A 21,602-nucleotide genomic window follows, 5' to 3' on the forward strand; every position below is an offset into this window, starting at 1 on the left:
GAAACATATTAAAAGATAGTTGTAGTAATGATTAAAAACAGGCATAATGGGAATTGGTGCTGCTTCTTTGGGAGATGGAGAAAGCTCTTTAATCTGTTTTCTGGCAAAATTAGTCTCACTAAACCGGTTTCCAAAGAAGCTGCCAGTGTGTGTATAACAAAGAAAGAAAGAAAAAATCCAGCTCACATCTGATGTAATGTGGTGTCATGATGCAAACCAGAATGCAGTATTGGGCCTCTCTGCAACTCCTACTGACCTTGCAGTGGCTGTCCCTTACCCCTACACCAGCCAGGGGGTGTGAAAAAGCTTTTGTACACTATGCTGATCCACCTGTCTCCCTGCTGTCAGGCTGAGAAAAAGAAGAGCTGTCAGATACAGGGCTAGCCACTAAAAGCACCTAGCGAGCATAGTACTCCTCAGACATCTCAACCATGCTTATTGAGTGGCTCCTCAGTGCCTTTGCTACGTAGCAGGGCTTCATAAATTACTGTCAAAAACCAGAATCATATTTAAAGCATGGATTTTCAGCCTAAACTATAGATGTGTTACATAATAAATATTGGGGCAGCGGGACTTCTGCTTCATATTTAAAGCGTTAATTTAACCCTTTAAACCCAAGAAAACCCACAGGTTTTTGTGACCTTATGAGACTTCTACATTATCAATGTATCAGATTAAAAGTTCCAGAGATGGTGGATCAATGCTTGTAAGCGCGGGAACAGGAAGAAAACCTCTATTTACTGGCCATGATCTTCAGACATGAATATGGACACAATTCTGTAATAGAAAATTACTACAAGGACAAAGAGCAATTCCAGAAACCATCATCAGTGAGCACAATTGTGGCTTCATCCAGAAATGCGAGTTTAAACTCTTCCATGGTGCCAGCCAGACAACATCTGTGAGACAGCGCTAAACCTTTCTGCATGTATTACAACAGCATGGCTCCATAGTAAAAGAATACAGGGGCTAAATTAGCCTGTCTACAAACCAGACAGTCAGCCACTAAAAAACATTTGGTGCATTATGGAATAAAAGCCAATAAACCAGGCTCCCAAACTGTTGAGCAAGGAAATTCATTGATCTAAAGCCTAAATGGAAAAACCCTTTCAACACTACATCAGTTTGCCTCCTCAGTTTCCAAATAGAAACAGCTTAGACAAAAGCACTGGAGTGCTGAACTTTTCTAGACATTACACAGCAAAAAAGCACGAGAAAACGCAGTCAGACTGAAGATTAAACAGTCTTTTACCTGCAAGGTCCTAATGCTTCTATGTGAGAATCAGGCAGCTAGTCTGTTAAAGTCAAAGGAAGTACGCTTTTTCTCCTGCATGCTCTATCCAGCTGTCACCCTTGCCTAAACCAAGGGCGTGTCTTCATGTCTGCTACATTTGAAAAAGGGCAACTCAGAACAATGATCAGACCTGATTCTCCCAACGTTTTAGTTTAGTTCAGTTGAAAATATTGCCGTTCTGTTTTTATTTCAATTTCACAGCATTGGAAACACTGAAATATCTTTGTAGAAGCAAAAGTCACTTTTGAATAATCTTGATTTCAAAATAGAGCACAAGAATTTTGTCAACATTACAAGTTGTGATGCACAAAAGGCAACCATTTGCAACATGTTTGGTTTGCTTTGCTAATCAGCTATGTTCATACTAACCCATGATGAGTTAGTAAAGATTTTTGTCCATGATATGCAAGTTGCTCTGTGGCTGATTGATTTATTTTTGAAAATGGGGTTTCGAGCATCTTCTTAAAACCATTATCATAGCTGCAATGTCCACCATCCTTTTGTTACTTTCCTTGTTTCACCAGTTTCTGTGCCTAGGCTTAGAGTAAGTAAGTAAGTACTTTGTATTGAGTGCCTACTGGTTACAGCCACCCAGCTTAGATTCCACTTAGTCTGTCTGCCTCCAAATCTTTCCTGACCTGCAGGTAGAATCATATATTCTGCCTCACTGTCTGTCTATGTTAGTGTTGAGCTTGGTGGAATAGTTAAACTTTTGCTTCACAAACTACTTTGCCCTTGTGGGAAGTGGAATAGCTCCAGAATATTAGAGCCAAATGGCTGGGACTGTAGCTAGGAAGGATTGTTTGCCTCCAGTGGGAGCATCGCCAGCTTACTCTTTCGCAAAGTTAGATGAACGGTTTAGATAGACATTACTGGAAAATTGCCCTTTTTTAAACTTCTAAAATATTTGCTTTTATTGTAGATTATCCAGCTCCCTTCAATCTGTCTCCTTCTCACAGAGCACAAAATAGATGCCAACGTTTACACTTGGTGTCTGTTAGAGGTCTATATTGTACTTCATTAAGTTCTGGAAAAATATGGGTGGGGTGTGGGCTGAGATGCCACTGGAGATCATCCATTGGATCTTTAAGGTGTAGTAATTTGCCGTGCATGTGGCTGCCACATATGAGGTAATGTTGTAGGTCTCTTACCTGTTTCCTAACAGGAAACTCCCAAGGCCTAACAAAAAGCAGCTTTTAACTAAAGGAGCAGGAGCACTCATCACTGCTTCCTTTGGCCCACAAAAATACCCTCAGCAAATGAGAAGACCAGATAAGCAGCGGCTGAAAATAATGAAGAACAGACACACATACACAGTCCTTCTTTTATCAGAGAGATGCACAGTGAACATTTTTAATCCCTGCTTGTGTTTGTAGAATCGGCTGTAGTAAACAAATTTGAACAATTGCATTTAAAAATATATATGTGTTCAGTGGACTAATGTATACATGATAACAGGACTCTATGTGACTTCTTTTCAGTAAAGTTTATCAGTGTAAATTTGCTAATCGCGCAAGTGAACTTTAAAGAGCTAGATGTATTAGTGCCACTGTTGTCTGTTTGTATATAGACCTCTCATTATACTGCAGAAGACTCACAATGCATGGCAGCTTAACATGACTTCATTATGTATTTTGTGGATTTCTTTTGTTACACTGGTGTCTCTAGAAAATAGCCACGATTTATAATTGTGTATAGTTTTTGAAATGACTAATAAAAAATGCTTAAACTACATTCCATGCTCAATCCCATTACGAATACAAAATGTGGGAGCGTAACAGTGAGATGGATTAATTAAGCAAATTAAAAGGAAGAAGCCCAGACTCACAGTAGATGATATCTTTGTCATTTGGTCATGCTGGGAGAGACAGATGTTAAGCAGCTACCATGCTTCTTGTGTATTGCCATCAGACATTAATCATGAAGGAAATAAGTCAGCTGAACATTAAGTGATCCTGTTAGACAGAAAAACAAACAATCCCCCCCCGAATATTAAATAATTTAGTATTTACTTTTAAACAAGTGATAACACTGTCATCACCAAAAGCTATTCCATCAAATAACTCTTTAAGCACACTAATTAGCAGTAAATGAACTCCAGTTGGGACGTTGCCTGAGACACAGAGACAGATAATTTTCTACGGCTGAAAAAAGCAGTCAGTTTTCAAATCTCTGTGGCAATAACATCGTCATAAGTTTGTAACCCTGAGCTGTAGGCGACATCCATGCTTAGCTCTGTCCGGCTCTCCAGTTCTGCTGTCAGCTCCTTCAGGATCCTTTCCAGGTCGTGGTTCTTCCTGTGCATCTGCAGGTAGTTGATCTGGAGCTGTTTCTGATACCTTATAACTCTGTCTTTCTCCTTGTTCCACGTCTGCCTCTCCTGTTCAAAGCTGCTGGCTAGCCTCTTTTGAGCATTCTTCTCCTCCCGTAGCTGCTGCTTAAGTCTGTCCACCTCTCTTTGGAGGGATTCTGTGGAGGTGTGCTCATTGTTCTCTCCCTCTCGCCCCTGGTCTGTGGATTCTGAACCTTGGCTTTCCGAGGTCTGAGACGGGGAATGGGTTCTGACTTGCAAACTGTGCTGCAGCCTTTGCTCTTTGGCAGTGACTAGATCCTGTTTCATTCCTTGAATGTCTTTCTCCAGTTTGCCCACTTTCTCCCTCAGAAGATCTGCCTCATTCTTTTTGCGCTGGAGTTCATTTTGGCACACCTGAATTAAAAATGAAAAATGGTCAGAACCTAGGCAGCAATTATAAGACTGTTGTGAGGGATGTAACAGGCTCTAATTATGCAAAGTGCCAAATAAGCTCACTTTTTAGGACTGTAATTAAGTGTGCTAAAACATGGAAATTGAAAACACTTTACTCAACATGCGGCAGTCAAATATAGCACATGATTGCAGGGATCCTTCCAAGCTATTGTCATATGAGCATTGTGTGAGCATTTTATGCACATGTCCGTGTCTCATCTCTGCAGTGGCGTAAACTGCAATCAGCAGACTAACCTCGATGTCTATGGTGCGGGAGTGAAGACTGTCCTCGTGGTTTTTGTTCTGTTTCTCCAGAATCTCCATTTTTGCTGTTTTTTCCTTCAGCAATGCCCTGAGGCCGACTATCTCATTCAGCTTGTGGCTGACATCCGCCTGGCACTCTCTTAGCTGCTGCTTCAACAGTGAGATCTCTCCTGTCTTTTGGCACACCTACATTCAGACAAAGACGATTATGAAGATGAAACTGTGAATTATCGTCTGTAAAGTAGGCAGTTAGGGAAACGTAAACAACTGCTTAGCCTCATGCTGTTTTAATATTGAATTGCCCCTTAATGTGTCTTTTTGTGGGTGTATTTGCCTCAAGATAGCATATACCCACAGCATTACAGATTCAACTGTAAAGTTTGTTTTACAATTAGTCTTATAAAAATCTATAAAATTAGCACAGAAACCGTGAAAAAAAACATTAATACATTTCTCTGCCAGGAATGATTGTACGCATGAAAAGCAACACTTTCACGTGCCAAAGATTAACTGTAAAATAGATAGTTAATAAATAAGCTAATAAAATTCTGGACTCCTTGTAGCTATTTTTTTTCTTCACCTTAAATTGTTAAAGGCTTGTGTTCAAGAGCTGTGTTCTCTAAGCTTAGTTTATCAGAGCAGATTCTTGCTGCTGATAAATGTTAGTGAGGGGTCTGGCGAGACTAAATCAGATTAGTGCAGCAACCAAACAATGAGGTGAAAGGTGCTGAAAAGCTTCTTGGAGTTGGAGTTGAAGGGAGCTGCAGAGTTGGTGATAATTCCCTTGGCAGCCTCTTTGATTGTATATATAGATCATATATATAGAAAATCAATCAGCATTTCTCCCAAATTCTTAGGAGTAAAGTTTGCAGCTACTCGCAATATAAACGTATCAATATGCACTACGCTGAATGCAGTGCAAATGGCTTTCAGTTCAATTCAAGTCAATTCTTTCTTATAAGTGATGATGAAAAAGCATAAAACATAGAAGATATTCAAATGTTTTCTCTGGTGATGGAAGGATAGCTGGTATCCCACTTCAGCTCTATATTGTATTACACTGTTTTTCATGCTACAAGCTTTCATGTCTAACTTACAGTATATCACATATATAACCCATGACTTACCTCCCACTGAGTTTCCTCGAGGGTCGGAGCTAGCTGTGTGCTCTCTGCCTCATAAGCCTTTAGTCTGAGCTCAATAAGCTCCTTCTCCCGAGTTAGCTTAGAGAAGTCTTCCTGAAGCCTTTCCTTCTCTGCCTGCACGAGAATTTATTTTTCCTTTCAATTATTCAAGTGGTCAAGTGTTACATGAAATATGGTTGGTAGGATAAAGATGACCCAGGAATACGTGGTTTTAAATAAAGGCAGACGAGGGCTGACCTGGAGCTGGCTGACTTGCAGCTGGAGTGCTTGCTGTGTTTTTGCAGCCATTTGGGACGCTTGGCGTAGCTTTGTGGAGCATCGCTGCTTCAGCCCTTCCATCTCTTCAGCACAGTACCTTTGTCTTTCCTCAAACAGCTGGCAGGTGTCTGTTTCCTTCTCCTCAAAACTCACCTGTTGCAAAGTGAAAGAGGCCTAATTACTAAGGAGTGTTCATATTCATCGTGATTAAGAGCACATGCTGGTTTTTATTTTTTATTAACCTCTACTTTTTGTTCACGTGACAGTTCTGTACCTGCAGCTCCTGTAGTTCACTTTCTCTCTCCAGCAGCTTTTGTTCCAAGCGTTCAATCAGTGACTCATCTGTAGTTATGGGAGACCGAATCCCACCTGCAGTTTCAGAGAGAGCGCTTGGCTCATCTGCAGAGAGTGGGGAGCCGGCGTCCTCATTAGCCTTAGATACCAACCCACTGCTGTTTAAATCAGCACCGTAACTACAGTCAAGGTTAGCGCTATTCCCATTGACCCATGGAGGGAAATTGGGTTGTACTCCCTCTCTGAGGCTATTTGCAGGAGCGGAGCTGCCATCGCTGTGACTGACAGGGCCTGTGGAAGCACTTAGGCTGCCGCTGGTGCTGTGGGTGGGAAGGCTAGACATGGAGTTGCGTCCAGAGTCGGACAGAGTGCCTGAGGGGAAAGAGATAACATCGGATACGTTAGTTTAATTTTTCATTCAACCCAAGCAAAATGTATTTTAAAGCATCAATCCATGCGTGAAATATAGACGAAAACCTGAAGTGTCCCGCTTGTCTCTAATATTTGGATTGCTTGCTTTCTTCAGAGGACAAAGGATGTGGTCCAGGCTGTTGTGGCCTGTCTCTGTGGATGAAGTCCTTGTGGGATTTACGCACTTGAAGGCAGTGGAACGGACCGATGACTTCTCAGCAGAAGTCTAGAAGAGTGAAATGGCACACAGTCAGGGCTCTTCTTCCCTACTTTTGTATTTATATTCACTGGGTTCCTCTTAGTTAACATCACAGCCAAAAGCAAGTCCTTTTTCACAGAAGTATAAAGGGCTGAGGATGAGTCACATTCTTAAACTTAAAAATCATAATGACTGGCTTTACATAGATAAATATTGTCACATGCTGGAAGTCCGTACAAATGAAAGGGATAGATTTTTTTGTGTGTGTCTTTTCATATTAGAAATAGAACCACTGAAGCGTGCAGAATTGCTTCTCTACAAACTGCCGGTATTAAAAGACACACAGCAGTAGTTGCAAGTAAAATTCACCAGACTGTCAAAAAAGGGAAAACTCATTTCAAAGATGAACTTATACTCCACATGCCCCATCTGGGCTGTCCAAGAATGTCACAAGCAGTGCCATACCTTCGCTTCTTTCTGTCCTCTTTTCCTTCCTTCTGCATCCCATATCTCTCCTCCATGTGCTGTCTGAGGGAAGATGAATAGCCCTTTTCAGTGATATTAATAATATGAGCTATTGCTGAAGTGTGAGAGGTAAAGCTTGTGAACTCAGCATTCTTTCACACTGACTTCATGGCTGGGATGCCTTTCCTTATGTTTTTTTTCTTTCTATCTCTCAAATTCTCTTTGGCCCTTGATCCCTCGCTTTATTTTTATTTTTCCTTAGTCTGTGCTGTCTACTTAAATCCCACCCTTCCTCCTCCTCAAGGTAGCCAAGCCCCATCCGTGAGGCCTAAAAACCTATAGAAGACGATGCTGTTTGCTTTGGTATTCTTGGCACAGAGAAGACTTTTCTGAAAAGATCAAGGCACCCTTAGGTCATTAATCTGGGAGGGAGTGATTAATAAGCTGGGAAGGTCCTACACAGGTTATGAGGAATAGCTGCTACTTATTAAACTACCTGCTGTGCATGTTTTATCCTCCACTTTGCTGTGAGGTTGTTAAAGTCTATTTCAGCTACTCAGCATGACTTCTTAATGGTTGTCAGGATAACCATAGCAACTGTTCCAGTTAAGGAAAGCACAGTGAAGCTACATTTTTATAAGGGCATGAAAATACAGTACGTCATGATCTCAATTAATATCTAAATGTATTACTTTAAACTTATTTGCTTGTTGTTGTGGGTTGTCAAAGATGAACGCAGCAGCATCTAGGATTGGAAACTAAAGACATATGAAACTGTGTTAGAGTTTAATTCTTTTCTATGATGGCCAACAGCAAGGGGGTCTCTTTTTGAGAAACAAAAGCAGACTGGGCAAAAGTCAAATCCAGTCTTTGCTTGTGACGTTGCCTGCTTGGACTTGATAAACCATAGACTGACCCCATATGGAAAAGATATATATAAATCTTATAAAGTTTTTATCTGTCTTGTATGAAACTTGTATGAAAAGCATACAAGAGTGAAAACACATATAAGATCCCTTGAAAATTTATATAATGAAACTTGTATGTTTTGTATACTTACTAAAAAAATATATGAAAGTAATGAGAAAGTGGCCACTTTCATGAGTAAATCATATATGTTTTTACTATTTATTTTCCATATGGGACATCACAATGGCTCCATCCATCTTCCACACACGAGCCTATGACATATATAGTCATGTATAAAATTAAGTTTTTCACAGGACTCTATGCAGTCTACATAAATCCTTACTGCTTCTGTAGGAATTATGAGAGTAATGAGCAGTCAGGTGATGCTAATGAAATATACTCTATTAATTTACCATCAGCTCAAGTGTGGGTGCCTCTATAAAAGCAGAATTTTTAGAGTGCAAATGCTCCAGAACAGCAAGTATCAGCAATGATCTCAGTAAAACTATTTTTGTTGCCCATCTTTATGGTTATATGGTCTATGGATATAAGGCCACAATCTGAAGTCTGTCATTATACAGTGAGAAAGATTATTTACAAGTGCAAAACATTCAGGACAACTGTTGGTCGTAACAGGAGCGGAGGAGGAGGAACAGAAGAGGATCTTCCATCTCCAGGTCAAAATGTTTGGCCATAATGCACAGCATTATGTTTGTTGAAAACAGAACACAACATTTCAGCCCAAACACCTCATAAGATCTGTTAAACACAGTGGTGGAGGGCTCATTATTTGGGCTTCTTTCCTTTGTTCTTTTTCTTCAGTAATTGAGGGCATGCAACAGGAAAATGACCCCAAGCACGGCAGCAACTTTTCAACAGAATGGCTGAAAAAGAAAAGAAGTCCAGACCTCAACCTAATTGAAATGCTGTGACGGGACCTTAAGAGAACTGTGCATGAACGAATGAGCTGAAGCAATGTTGAAAAGCAGAGTGGACCAGAAATCCTCCACAACAAGTGGAAAATGACTACTTCAGGTTGTTGCTGTTAAAGGTCTTTCTACAAGCTACTGAATCGCAGTTTACCCCGTTTTTCCATGGACTGCATAGAGTCCTGTGAAAACTTTCTTTTTCACCTGACTGTGAAAAAGAACTCAGCTAGCAACCAGTTAGTGTCATGCTGGAGGGAGCTGCCAGCCTGACTGTGTCTGATGTATAAACTGTATAAAAGAATGAGATAGCTGCTGTAATTTCAATTAAGTGGATTGTGGGCAGTGGCTGTGAAGCCTGTGGGCACCATCGTCTTGGATATATTGATCACCTTGGATTAGAGGATGGAGCCGAAGAGGAAAGATGGTCAAATCTGACTGAAAATCAATCATTACAGTAGCCAAGCTCTGCTTTATTCTTTATAATAAACAATGCAAGACCTGTAACATGAAGCTAGTCAAGGAAACCATACATCTATTAGAAAAAGGTTAACAGAGGCATTACATTACCGTAAGCTAAATTCTAGATCAGGTTCTTTTTGCCACCTGCTGGCCATATGAAAAATGCAAGCCCAAGGGACATCTTTCCCTAAATTAGCCCCACCTTTCATAAACATGGGCTATATCTGCTACTTTATTTACAGTTTTTTTTGTTGTTTTTGTAGCCTTGAGCACTAACTTGTAGGTGTCTGATTGCCTAGCAACAGCTGTAATGAGAAACAGCTGGAATAAATTGGTTAATTTTTTTGTGCTTAACCTCTTAAATCTTGTCTTATATTCTAAGAATAGCAGGAGGAAGAAAACAACAACAACACCAGGCTCACCTTCTCAGTCACATTTCCAGACATGAGCAGCAGTTTTGGTTGCATCTGCCCATCAGATTTCCCATTTCTGTTTACCTGTCCCTCCGCTGATCTCTCTCTGTGGTGCGTTGACCTCGGTTTATTGCTTACCTTGTGTGAAACAAAATAAATCTGTTACCCCAAAGCACCGTTGCATGTTGTAATTTTTTTCATTCTCACATGCCATCAAAAAAACCCCAAAACATGTCATCTCACCTTAATATAAAAAAAATCTTCGCTTCTTCCAGACCTTGAGTGGGAGAGGCCTTTGGAGGGATGAGTGGAGGATGAGGAGCCCTGAGTGAAGCCGCACTTCAGTAACCCGTCAAGGTTGCAACCTCCACTCTTTCTGTGGCTGCTTGTTCCCTCCTTTAACCTGTGCTGAGATGCCTTGCAGTGTTTGCTGCCGAGGCTGTTGTCATTGAGGACACTGCTGACGCTACCCATGGTCCTGTAGGCAAGCGCACGGGCGAGATGCAGCTAAAGTCTAAATGGTGAGGTTACACTGAAGTAAGGGAAAGGTACATCTCGTGACCCCACGGAGGTTCTGTCAGTGGCTTCATCTGTGAAACAAGAAAAGGATAAACATAAAGGATGCACAGTATCATTAAACAGAAGATTTTTGTTCCATGGAAAGGATACAGCCTTATTTTAGTTTACTCAACTCATAGTTTACTTTTGATGTGTATCACTGTTGTTTAATTGTTGTTCAGTCTATTGTGCAGTGTTGAAGCAGGTGTTTAAATTTGCAAAGCAAACAAAGTGAAAAAAAAGTGTCTATCTTGGCACTCTGCCTGGCTGTGTATGTTTAGATTTATGACTCAGCCGTTAAATTTGACAAATAACCCTTTGGGTGCCCTTCCTCTAAACAAACTGGCAATTAGACTATTTATTGCCTTCTCAACAATTGGCTGGGGCTGCCATCTGAATATCATTTTCTATTTGCTATTGTTTTGGAACATATTACAGGTAGACCGGCAGCAATTATGAAATAAAGATTAAGTGCACAGAACCTGTGTGAATTTATGTAGTTAATATTTTTAATTACAGTCTACAAGGACATTTATTTGCACAGTCACACATTATGAGTGTGACTGTGCAGTTGTCCTCATTTTCCTCGCCTTCTTTCAAAGATAACCAGACCCCAGATGTTGCTATCATGCTCTCTAACCCACAAGGGAAAAGTCCCCTCGGCAGCAGATAAAGGGCTCCTAGAACCACATGGTCCTGAGCTTTTAAGCATTTAATAATGGCCACAGCAACAAAGCCTGTGACTAACGACCTCCTATAAGTTATATATATCTAAGCTATTGCATTTGGCTTGAGTTTAATTCATAATTTATGGTTGCCCTCCAGTGTTTGTAAGGAAACTAACTCTCATTGTACTGTTTCTGAGATGCCTCATAGGGAGTGCTGATCAAGGCTGTGACTTTTTATTCAACCCTAAAACAAAAGTAAGGGAATAAAGACATTTAAAAAAATGTTTTTAAAATCAACAAGACACCAACTGACACAGAGTGGCATTCATACAGAAGAATAAAAGTATTGTTGGGCTTTTAGCAGAAAAGAAATATTTTTTGATCAGTCTAGATGAATACAAGAAAGGAAAGCACATCCAGAAATACACAAAGACCACTAATAATAAGAGACATCTTCAGCACTGCTTCAGTTTTGATTCTCAGTTTTGTTCAGGATAAAATTCTAAGTATATTCTACAAACGAAACATGTACTGAAAATGTTGAATAATGGCTAATGATGGTAAATTCGTACTCGCAAGAGTCTAAAGCGAGGCAGTCCTGTGCACCACTGTAGTAAAGAGTCTCTGACATGCCTGTGTCTGCTGCTGTTTTATTGTCCCTGAGTGACTGCTGCTAAATCTAAACTCTAGCCTTCACCATCACTCTCAGATATTAGCATCTACCGCTGACATGGGACTGATGTAATGAACAATAGATTTTACTTACTGCCAGGTCAAACTAAACATCCATCTCTAGCAAGGCCGCTGCAGAGTCATCTATCCAGTCCCGAAGAAAACAAAAAAGCAGACATGTGTACGTCTCTGTGCGCGCAGGTGTGTGCATGTGTGTGTGTGTATGAACCAACAAGCAGCGAATGCAAACACTATCACCACGGCCAGGGTCTGCTAACTGTTTGTGAAGGGGGTGGATCTTCCTGCTTTTCTTTTCAGCCTGTAACCGGCTTTGCATCATAACTGACATGTAAATTCAAGTGTGTGTATGTGTGTTGTTGGACCTCCCACTCCTCTCAGGGGATCCAGTGTACAACATGTGCTCCATAGAACTGGCGTGTGCCGCTCAAGTGATTAACTCTCAGCCTTCACAAAAGATCTTTTACACTCCCCCCCTTCACAGTGCACCTCCCTCCACTCTGCACAATCACCCGCAGACACCCCGTTTGTGCATCCACTAACTGTGTTATGCCCATTCATCCTTCCCTCTCTCCTTTTTTTCCATCAGTCCCTCCCTCATCCATCCGTCCCACTTGGTGCCCTGCACCCACCCTGAATAAACAACAGTTCATCTTAAGGAGAAAAAAAAGGCGCTCGCCCTCTGTCTTTTGGCTCTTTGTCTGTTGAAGTGTGCCTTCTTTGTGTGGACTCTTCTGTGCCAGTTGATGTATTCTCTCCAAACAGCCCAGGACCATATTTGACTGTTAAATAAATGACTAGTCCTCAAAATAAGAGCGCTGGAGAGCATCGGTTTTAGAGCGATTTACCACCATTCTGCCTTTATGCTGTTTGTTCAGGCATACACCCACAGACCCACTCTTTCACACACACACCTTTGCGTGTCAACACAAATTGCACACACTCTCACAGTGTCATTGCTGGAGTCCAGCTCTCTCTAAGGCAGTAAAGCATTCAGCATCCCACAGAGCCCAGACTGTTGACAAAAACCCTTGTGGATGAAATACAATCAAGCCCGGCAACAGGAAAATATACTAGGCACTGTGATCCACATAACAAAAAACAACAGCAAGGGAGAAGATATGGCCTTTCTCTGCAACTGACAAAACAAGTTTAAATCTTACAACCCATTTTTGTCACAAGTAAACATATACTTTGTGTTAATGTGAGGAAGCAGAGTGCTTTGCCATGCATCTAGACAGAACACAGCAGATTTACTGATACTGATAATGTGAAACAAAAATCAATGTGACAAAAATCACTTGTTTAAAATTGAACTAATAGCGTGCTGTGCAAAGAAGCAATGCTCTATACTGCTCTGGATGTGCAGACAGAATTGCAGAAAAGTGAGTCATATTGCATCATACTGTCTGAAACCTTTCACCATAAAGTGTTTTCACAGTCTTTTTGCTCTTTATGTAATAATATACAATATTTCTGTTGATGTGCCATAATTTTTTTCAGCGAGGCTATTCACTCATGCTTTCAGCTGGCTGCCATTGTTCCTCAGTTAGTCGTGTTCAGACCCTGAAGCCTGCTTTCTGAACAATGATCCTGACATTTTACTTTTGTTACTACTGACATGGTACTCAGAACTGATCAATTTCATGTCTGTTTGACGCAAATATAGCAATTTGAAAATCTTTTCATTGCCCCTTCATTCGAAAAATTTAATAAGCAATATAAACAGTTGATTCCACAGCCTTTGAGGGGAAAGCGTGATTTAAGACCTCTGGTGTGTTGGGACTGGGGAGTATGAGTGTGTGTGGATGCATGCAGATATCTAATCACATATCTGACTGCCTGCATGTTTTTCAGTGTCTGCACAAAAGAGTGTTGTGCACTCGCTTATTGTGTGTGTTTCTGTGTGCAGGCAGGGGATGATGTGTGTGTGTGTGTGAGCGTGGGCGCTGTGTCATCTAACCCCAGCTGACCTGCTTGACACAAAGCCCTACCCCGCACAGGACCAGCTGACACTACACACCCCTATTCCCCACCCCCCACTCCCCCACCCGAAAACACACTCACACATACATACACACACACATTCACAGAGCATAGCCAATCCATTAGCCCAACCAATGGCAGGCAGCAGTAAGTGTGTTATAAACATCCAGGATTTATACCTGTCTCACAATGACCATGAAACTCTCCTCTGTTCTCACTGTACCTCTACACTGCCACTGTGCCAGATGGCATCTTTTTAATTCTCACTCTTTTTATGGTAATTTCTAACAGATGCATGGCTAATCTCTCCGGTTCACTATATGTTTTTTTAGGTCATTCTTGGGCAGCTTATTTTTCTTTGTTCTCTTGTGCATTCAACATCATCAATCTCATTTGTTTTCCTTACATTTCAGAGCCCAGCGTACTTAAAGTAAATTTTAAGCTACTAGTTCTAACTACTGTTTTGCTTTGCGTAAGGCTAAAATTCATTTAAGTTTTTGTTGTTTGAGGCTTTTAATGTAAGTTAAGCTAACTTGAATTAACTTAAACATTTGAACAAAAAAAGTATTATTTTACCTAATTTACAGATGTTTTTTTTAATGATTGAATTAAACATGAAGTGGTCAAAGGGTGAGATATTTTGATATTTGGTCATTTGTATGACTATCAATTCAAAAATACCTCCCAGAATGCAATGCTCAACAATATCTTAAACCCGTCATCTGAACAAAGGCTACAGTTTGAAATACAGCATTTCTATTCTATTCATGTTACATCACTACTTTTTTGGAGACATGTAAGGACACCATACAGAGTATCAAGAACAACAGAAGATTTATACAACAATTTACACAGAATATAAATTATTACTAAATAATGTACAAAATCTGCAGTTGTTCTCTACCAGTAAAGTTTAGAGATGGACCGATCCGATATTATGTATCGGTATCGGTCCGATGCTGACCTAAATTACTGGATCGGATATCGGAGAGAAATAAAAAACTGTAGTCTGACCCGAAGTATCACAAAATCACCTCACAAAACTCACAAAACTTGGCGTAACCCAGCTCGGCGCATCGGAGCAGTATATGTCACGTGATAGAGCGGCTGTTGGCGGTCTGTTGGAGCATTTGGAGCCTGGATACATGCTTCCTAACCGCAGCATTTCATCTCGGTGAAAACTATCCCAGATAAGTAAAGCAAGTGTGTAAGTTCATCCTTGAATGTTTGCATAGTATTTCCACGTTAAGCTTAACAACTGATATGTTGAGCCACAGCTGGACTGACCATCGGAGTTCCATATTGAGGTGAAAAGGAATGATTTGTCCCGTACTTCAGCTGGAATTAAAAAATAGACACAAAGCTGGAGTTATTCCGTCTTTCCTGCTCAGTTGCATCTACTTCTCTCATTCACTCCCCCTCCCTCTCCTGTTATTACTTCAAACATGAAACTGATCAATGATCAGCTGATCGGCTTTTCTGCCGCAAGTCTCGTCTTTCTTGTTTGTTTATCGCCCACTTTGCGCTAGAAACAGGAGACCAGCGGATAAACAACAGCAGCGCGTTTAAGGATGAAAAGCTGTTGTTAAAATTTATTTAATATTACTTTCTAGTATCAGCTGATGTTTGCTGGTCATGATATGCGTTTGGATATGTGGTGAATCTATTTAAATATTGTAGAAAAATAATTGATTTCTGTGCATTTGTTTTACGTTGCATTAAATTAAAGTTGATTACATCAATTAAGGGCGGGGGTGGTTCCCTAATTTTTGCTGGGAGTTGGCAACCCTATTAGTTAGGTTGCTTAATATTTCCACTAAGTACTCTTTAAAATACCAGAATAGGGAGGATGGTGTTGGTTTAAATTTATTAAATTGATCAGTGTTGCTGAACTATAAAATGTTTTGGGTAGAGTGTATTTTTTGCATACAGGTATAGCAGAATAGCTTCAGTCTCTTGTTTTTTTAAACTTGAGTATGAACTTATACAAAATACAGCAAGATATTTATAAAAAGAAGTTTTATTGATTACAAAATACACTGTATCGGATTCATATCGGTATCGGCAGATATCCAAATTTATGATATTGGAATCGGTATCGGACATTAAAAAGTGGTATCGTGCCATCTCTAGTAAAGTTATTATGCTCAAATTTGTATGCATGTAATTTTTAATCTTAACTTTTGATTAAAAAAATGGAGATGCACGCAAACGCATACTATTTTAGCAAAAACTCATTGGTTACACAGCATGCATGCCTGCTTTTCAGTGTATATTAAACCAGATTGTGATTTTACAGTCAGTATATGTCACTGAGCTTACTGTAGGTTTCCCCATGAGGAGCAGTAAAATGATAAATGAATTATGCTAAAGGCATTAGTGTGTCCCAACTTTTTACCTGTAAAATGTGGATTGCACTTTTATTGCTTCCAGCCACGTCAGTCTAAATGAATCTTTATAACCTACGGTTCGATCCTCTGAATGCAAAATGATGAATGCGCTGCTCACAGTGTGATGTAACGCATTAGATAACTGGAATCAATCTTTGGCTCACACTAAGTAAATAATGGTTCACAGACAATGAAATGGACATTCCTATTATCCCAACATGACAGTGAAAATTAAAATCACCAATTACGGTGCGAAGAGAAGAAGACACAGTTTACATATGACAGCTGAGTATTTCACAGAGACTAATCGGTGCATAGGTTGAATTATTGAAAAGTAATACTCTTTCTCTGTCATTCTCTGAAGGCTGTCAAGGCCTCAGTCTCTCTCTCTCTCTCTCTCATGCACACACACACACACACACTTTCTCTATCTTGTGTCTTTCTCACAAGACTGAGTTGTGGGGATGAGTAATGTGGCCTCCAGCAGAACATCAACTGGGAATGAAGTGTGGAACAGAGACGGTCATCTATCTTTCACTTTCACTGCTAACACATCTATCTACTGACCAAGCACACAGGCACACACACACACACACACACACACACATACACACATACACGCACGCACGCACGCACGCACGCACACACACACACACACACACACACACACACACACACACACACACGATGACATCCAATAGCAGCTAATTGGGTAATCCTTTTAGTGTATTGTAAAGGAGATCGAGCATGAATAGGGCTTCAATGCTGAAGTGCAGAATACCAGACACTCATTACTGCCCTGAAGTAGGGAGATGGAATACCTGGCACAGAGAGAGGCACAAGCAGAAAGAGAAAGACACTGACTTGGAAGGACTGTGTGTGCGTGAGAGAAGGGTATTTATTCTGTGCAGCTAACATTGCATTATCCATTGACAACTACTGTATTGCCCAGCATACACCCCATGTATCCTCTGTTTGAGATATAAGGGTCAGGATACAGAAAGAGGTTTAATTATGAATAATAAAAGTAAACAATTTTTGCACATTAATGTCATCTCAGTGTCTCCTTTTGGCAACCAGGCAACTTTGAGTAGAGCTCAGCTTTTAGTGAGACCCCCCAGCCCGAAATTAGATTGCATTCAGATGCTATTACGTGCATCCAAATGAGACATTAGGTCAACCAAACCATCAACCTCCATGGGTTTTAATAGATAAGGAGGTCATCTGCACTATTCATCGGCTCTGTATGGCTGGCCAACTACTGCTCTTGTAGTGCGTGCATTTGCATAACCTTGGCAGTTGGAGTGTAGGGGAAAATGTATTTTTAATGGAGTCTAAATGGGAACCTTTAGTGCCGCGACAAGCATGGAAACTAATGCTCATGAATTCAAGAAGTCCTAAAATTAAATATCTCAAATGTCCTTTTATATTTCCTTATTGAGCTGCATCCACCCATACTCGATTGGTTATTACCTTACAATGCGTTTCTGCACCTTTTTGTTGTAATACCTCAAACATGCGCAGTGCCATGGAACCAGTCCAAAAAAGGTTTTAAAGACTTGCATGCATCTTCTGTTAGATAGCTCTTATCAAAGTCCAGCTCAGCTGTCATAAAATATTAACTTCTCTGGCTTTTATTCCTCTCTAAAAACAGCAACTGAAAATGGAAGCGTTTTTTTAGACGTTCTGAATTATTGCTCACCCATTACTCGCACATATACTTTTTCCATTACTTGTCACCCTGTCCCATTCGTGTGTGATATGACAGCCTTTTTATTATAAAACTCAAATTTGATCGATTGCCATAAAAGCTTTGTTGCGATGCTGTTTGCACATTAACGGAGGATTCGGAAAAAGACTTCATGGTTATGGTCAGAAATATAGAAGTCACACCGGCTAATACATTTTACTAGTGTCAGATCAGTTAGTTTGTTCTGGTGTTATAAAGGTGTTATAACGCCTCATCAGGCTATATTTTGTATCAATGATAGGGCATGAGAACTTTCAGTATATAGACGTTTGGATTTCTCACATAGTCACACACACTTATTATGATATATCTTAGTTTAAGAGAGGATAACATGTATAGGTAGGTAGAAAAGAATGAGGCCTTTCCTGGCACTGAAGCCTGATGACCCCCAAAAGCTGAATACTCAATGATAAGATTGTCATTCTTGAGCATAACTGCCTCCCATCCTCCTAATCTTCTGTGGCTGTGCGTGTGTGTGTGGATGGTGTAATGTGGGAGTAAGAGGAAGTAAGGAGGAAGACACAATGAGCTCACTTTAAGGGGGTCTATATCATCCCAAAAGCAGCTGGAGATATTTGCTGCAAGCGATACCTGTGCTCAGCTCCAAAATAAAGGCCCTTGACCTTGTTTTGCTACTTTGTTCGTTACAGGGAAACTTTCTTTCAGCAGTTTGACTTGGGAAGAGCCATAAGTCGACATTCATCTGCTGTTTACTTCTAAACAGAAACAGTTTTATTCCTGAAAAGTTGACTGCTGTGGATGTTGGAATGTTGGGTTGCCGTGCTTCTTTGGCAGAGCCTTCATTCACGAATGGATGCTGTTATATAGGTATCTAGGACAGTTATTTTAAGAAGCATCTCCTCTAGCAGGTCATGACAGCTTCAAATGATTGTCACACGGTAATGAGCAAAGCATTAGTTATTGAAAAAAGCCAAAAAACAACCCAAAACAGAATCATCTGTCAAGTCAAGATATTTACATAAAAAATGATCTCTGCTGTGCACATAGAAAACAAACAAACAAACATCTCAGCCAGTGAAATGACAGGGAACTGTCTATTCCCACTTCTTTTTTACTCTCACATTGCTTGGTACAATTCCTCCCCTGTGTTTTTCTCCACACAATAATTTGGTACAAACAAAGCTGAACATGCCTGTACAAGTGCCCTATACTTACCCACTCACCTTGTCACCTGCACAATGTACAAGAATTCATGTTCTCAGCAGGTCTCAACACATATCTCACTGTACGCGAGTGTGACAGAAACTGGGAGTTGGCGAAACAGCTCTCCTTCATGTGTTACAATTAATTGTATAAAAGAAACAGAGCAATATTTAGGAACCGTGGGTTGGTGGGGGGTTACTTTAGGTAATCACTGGGTGGGGAATACACTTGAAAATCATGTTGAAAACACCTATAACTACCAGCTTAGCCTTCAGGGGTATTTATATCCCAGGAGTTGTTGTGCTTATATCAAATCAAACCTCATGCTGGTCCCTATTATTTTAAGCTTTTTTTTTTAAAACAATGGTTTGCCCAGTAATGGCTGAGCTGAATGAAAAGAGCACGAGTGGCAGTTTTCTGGGTCGAAATCAGACATTTCATTTATAGCCAGTGTGTCCTCATGCACAGAGATGATTTCATTTTAAAATTCAGTTTGCATTTAACAAGCAAAAGCCTTGGACTGCTTCCATGCATAGAAACTTTGGAATTATTATTAATGTTAGCTGTAATTTGGTATGATCATAAAGTGATCCTAGTTCACCTTACTTAAACTTTGCAAATTGCACACTTAAATAAGGAGGAATCTGCTTGTATCCTGCATGAACTGCAAGGCTTTGAGCCTCGCACAAGTCTCTGCCATCATTTCAGATCTAGTCAGAAAGCCATGCTGTCTTTGAGTACCTGTAGTGGTGACTTACCTCCATTATTCCTTGTCTCCACAGTCTCAGTCACTTCTGCTTTTGCCCTGTCTCCCCAAGCTTTGTGATCTATGACCAAACCATCCTTAGCCGAACACTGGCAGGGCCGGTGTGGGGGAAAAAGTGATGTCTGCTTTTGTTGTTTGAGGTCTCTTAGGTTCCTTTCCTCAAACCTCTTCAATACCTGGAACACTCAGTCCGTCCCGTCTCCCATACTCTCTCACATTCCTTCAGAAACTTCTCTCTCTCTCTCTCTCTCTCTCTCTCTCCCTCCCTCTCTCTCTCCCCCCTCCCCTCTCTATATCCTTCTTGCCTCTCCCCTGAACTCCCTCCCACTCTCTCCTTCAATCTTAACATTTGCCACTCTGTCTCATCCTCCTTTCAGCTTTGATATATATTTTATTGTTTTTTCAAAGCCTTTTTGGACCATTCAATAAAAAAATGTTATTTTTCTTAGCATTATTAGTTATGTTAGATAAATATTACTTATATATATACTTATATATATATATGGATTTGTCCACTATTTCTTTGGGATTTATGCTCGTTCTTGTTCCCTGCAAACATCGCTCCACCTGTCTCTTCCTACTTTTCTTCTTTACTCTCACTGTCTTTTTGCTCTTTCACTGGCAATAACTTACTGCCTCTGTATCCATACAGACCGTAAATCATCCATCGCCACACCTCTAAGGCACACTCAGTTTTCGAAAGCGGTCAAAATACCTCAGTGCTTGAAAGTGGACAGTGTCAAAAATGAATCCCACAGTGTTCTTTTCCTGTGAGACCATGTGTGACAGTGTAATTACTTGAACCTGTGCAGCCCATATGTGTGCATGTGTGCACCAGCAGGTAAGTTAGTGAGTGGCTGTGGGGCGGATGACTCATACTGTTACCCACCTTGCTGCGCTGCTGTAGATTTAACCCGCTTCACTGCATCAGCCGATTTTGTCTTCTATCACGTACACAAAGGAAGCTCTGATTTGGTTTATTTATGTTACAGATGAGTTGAATAAATCACCAGGATGGCAGGTTATAACCCCGCAGTGTAGTCTTGGCAGAATACCCATTTGATGTGCCTCAGCTCCCGTTTCGTCTTTCTGTGTCCGTCATGTTTCTCTGTTCCTGTCTGCATATCTTTCTTCTTGGTGTTCGTTTCACCTTTTCTTTCTCTTTCTTCCTTTACAGTCTAAACTCATTTGTTATTCTTAATCTTCAGCCCCAGAAACCTCAAAGACTGCTGCATCACAATTAGAAGTATCTAAACTTCTCCGTCGTTCAGGATTAATGCAGTAAAATAAAGTTTGAACTCCTTTGTTGGCTGTGAATAAAAAGTTCTATAAGTGCTCATTGCCATCTGGGCATATTTGGTGGAGATACAAAGACTTCTGTCGGTGTTGCTGATGTGCCAGATTTTCTTGAACTGACACTGCGCTTTAGAGTCTGGGCGATGATATGTAATCAGCAGCCAGGAGCACAGTCAGAGATACACCTTTAAACTCAATGGGTGGCAAAATAGGCATGCCTACATTTAATAGTGTGTTTGGGGCAATTGTTAAAAGCCTGTAATTTTAGTCGTGACCAATCTCGTTTCAGTGCTTCACAGCATCATTTCCCCCTTTGTATTGTTTGTTGCCTGTTGCTCCTGCTAAACATACCCAGGTTGCTGTGTATGTGCGTGTGATGATGACAAATCTGCTGCTATGATAAAATTCAGTCTGTTTTTGTATGTGTGTCCAAAGATGTAAAATGAGGAGCGGTGCTGTTAAAAATATTTATTATTTGTGTTTCTCAGCACTCATGCGTGTTTGTGTCTAGCGTGCGTATAAGGCTCTTTGTGTATTTACACTCACTG

At 40.5% G+C, this 21,602-nt stretch overlaps 1 protein-coding gene across 2 annotated transcripts; it reads right to left on the bottom strand.

The window, feature by feature from the left end:
- Positions 1–36: 36 nt before the first annotated feature.
- lzts1 (leucine zipper, putative tumor suppressor 1) lies at positions 37–19,997 on the bottom strand. Of its 2 annotated transcripts, none has more exons than XM_040019793.1 (10): positions 19,751–19,997; positions 10,030–10,376; positions 9,796–9,924; positions 7,077–7,139; positions 6,479–6,638; positions 5,982–6,373; positions 5,687–5,860; positions 5,432–5,563; positions 4,296–4,490; positions 37–4,001 (listed from the first exon to the last, which is right to left on the bottom strand). In XM_040019793.1, exons 2-10 carry the CDS (start codon positions 10,258–10,260, stop codon positions 3,459–3,461), a joined length of 2,019 nt encoding a protein of 672 aa, XP_039875727.1. In that variant the 5' UTR covers positions 10,261–10,376; positions 19,751–19,997; the 3' UTR covers positions 37–3,458. The 2 variants fall into 2 exon arrangements, with proteins under 2 accessions (XP_039875727.1, XP_039875728.1); XM_040019794.1 differs by lacking the exon at positions 19,751–19,997 and adding an exon at positions 11,779–13,721.
- Positions 19,998–21,602: the final 1,605 nt, after the last annotated feature.

The sequence above is a fragment of the Simochromis diagramma genome, unplaced genomic scaffold, assembly GCF_900408965.1.
Source record: "Simochromis diagramma unplaced genomic scaffold, fSimDia1.1 OVJJ01000822.1, whole genome shotgun sequence".
NCBI lineage: Eukaryota > Metazoa > Chordata > Actinopteri > Cichliformes > Cichlidae > Simochromis > Simochromis diagramma.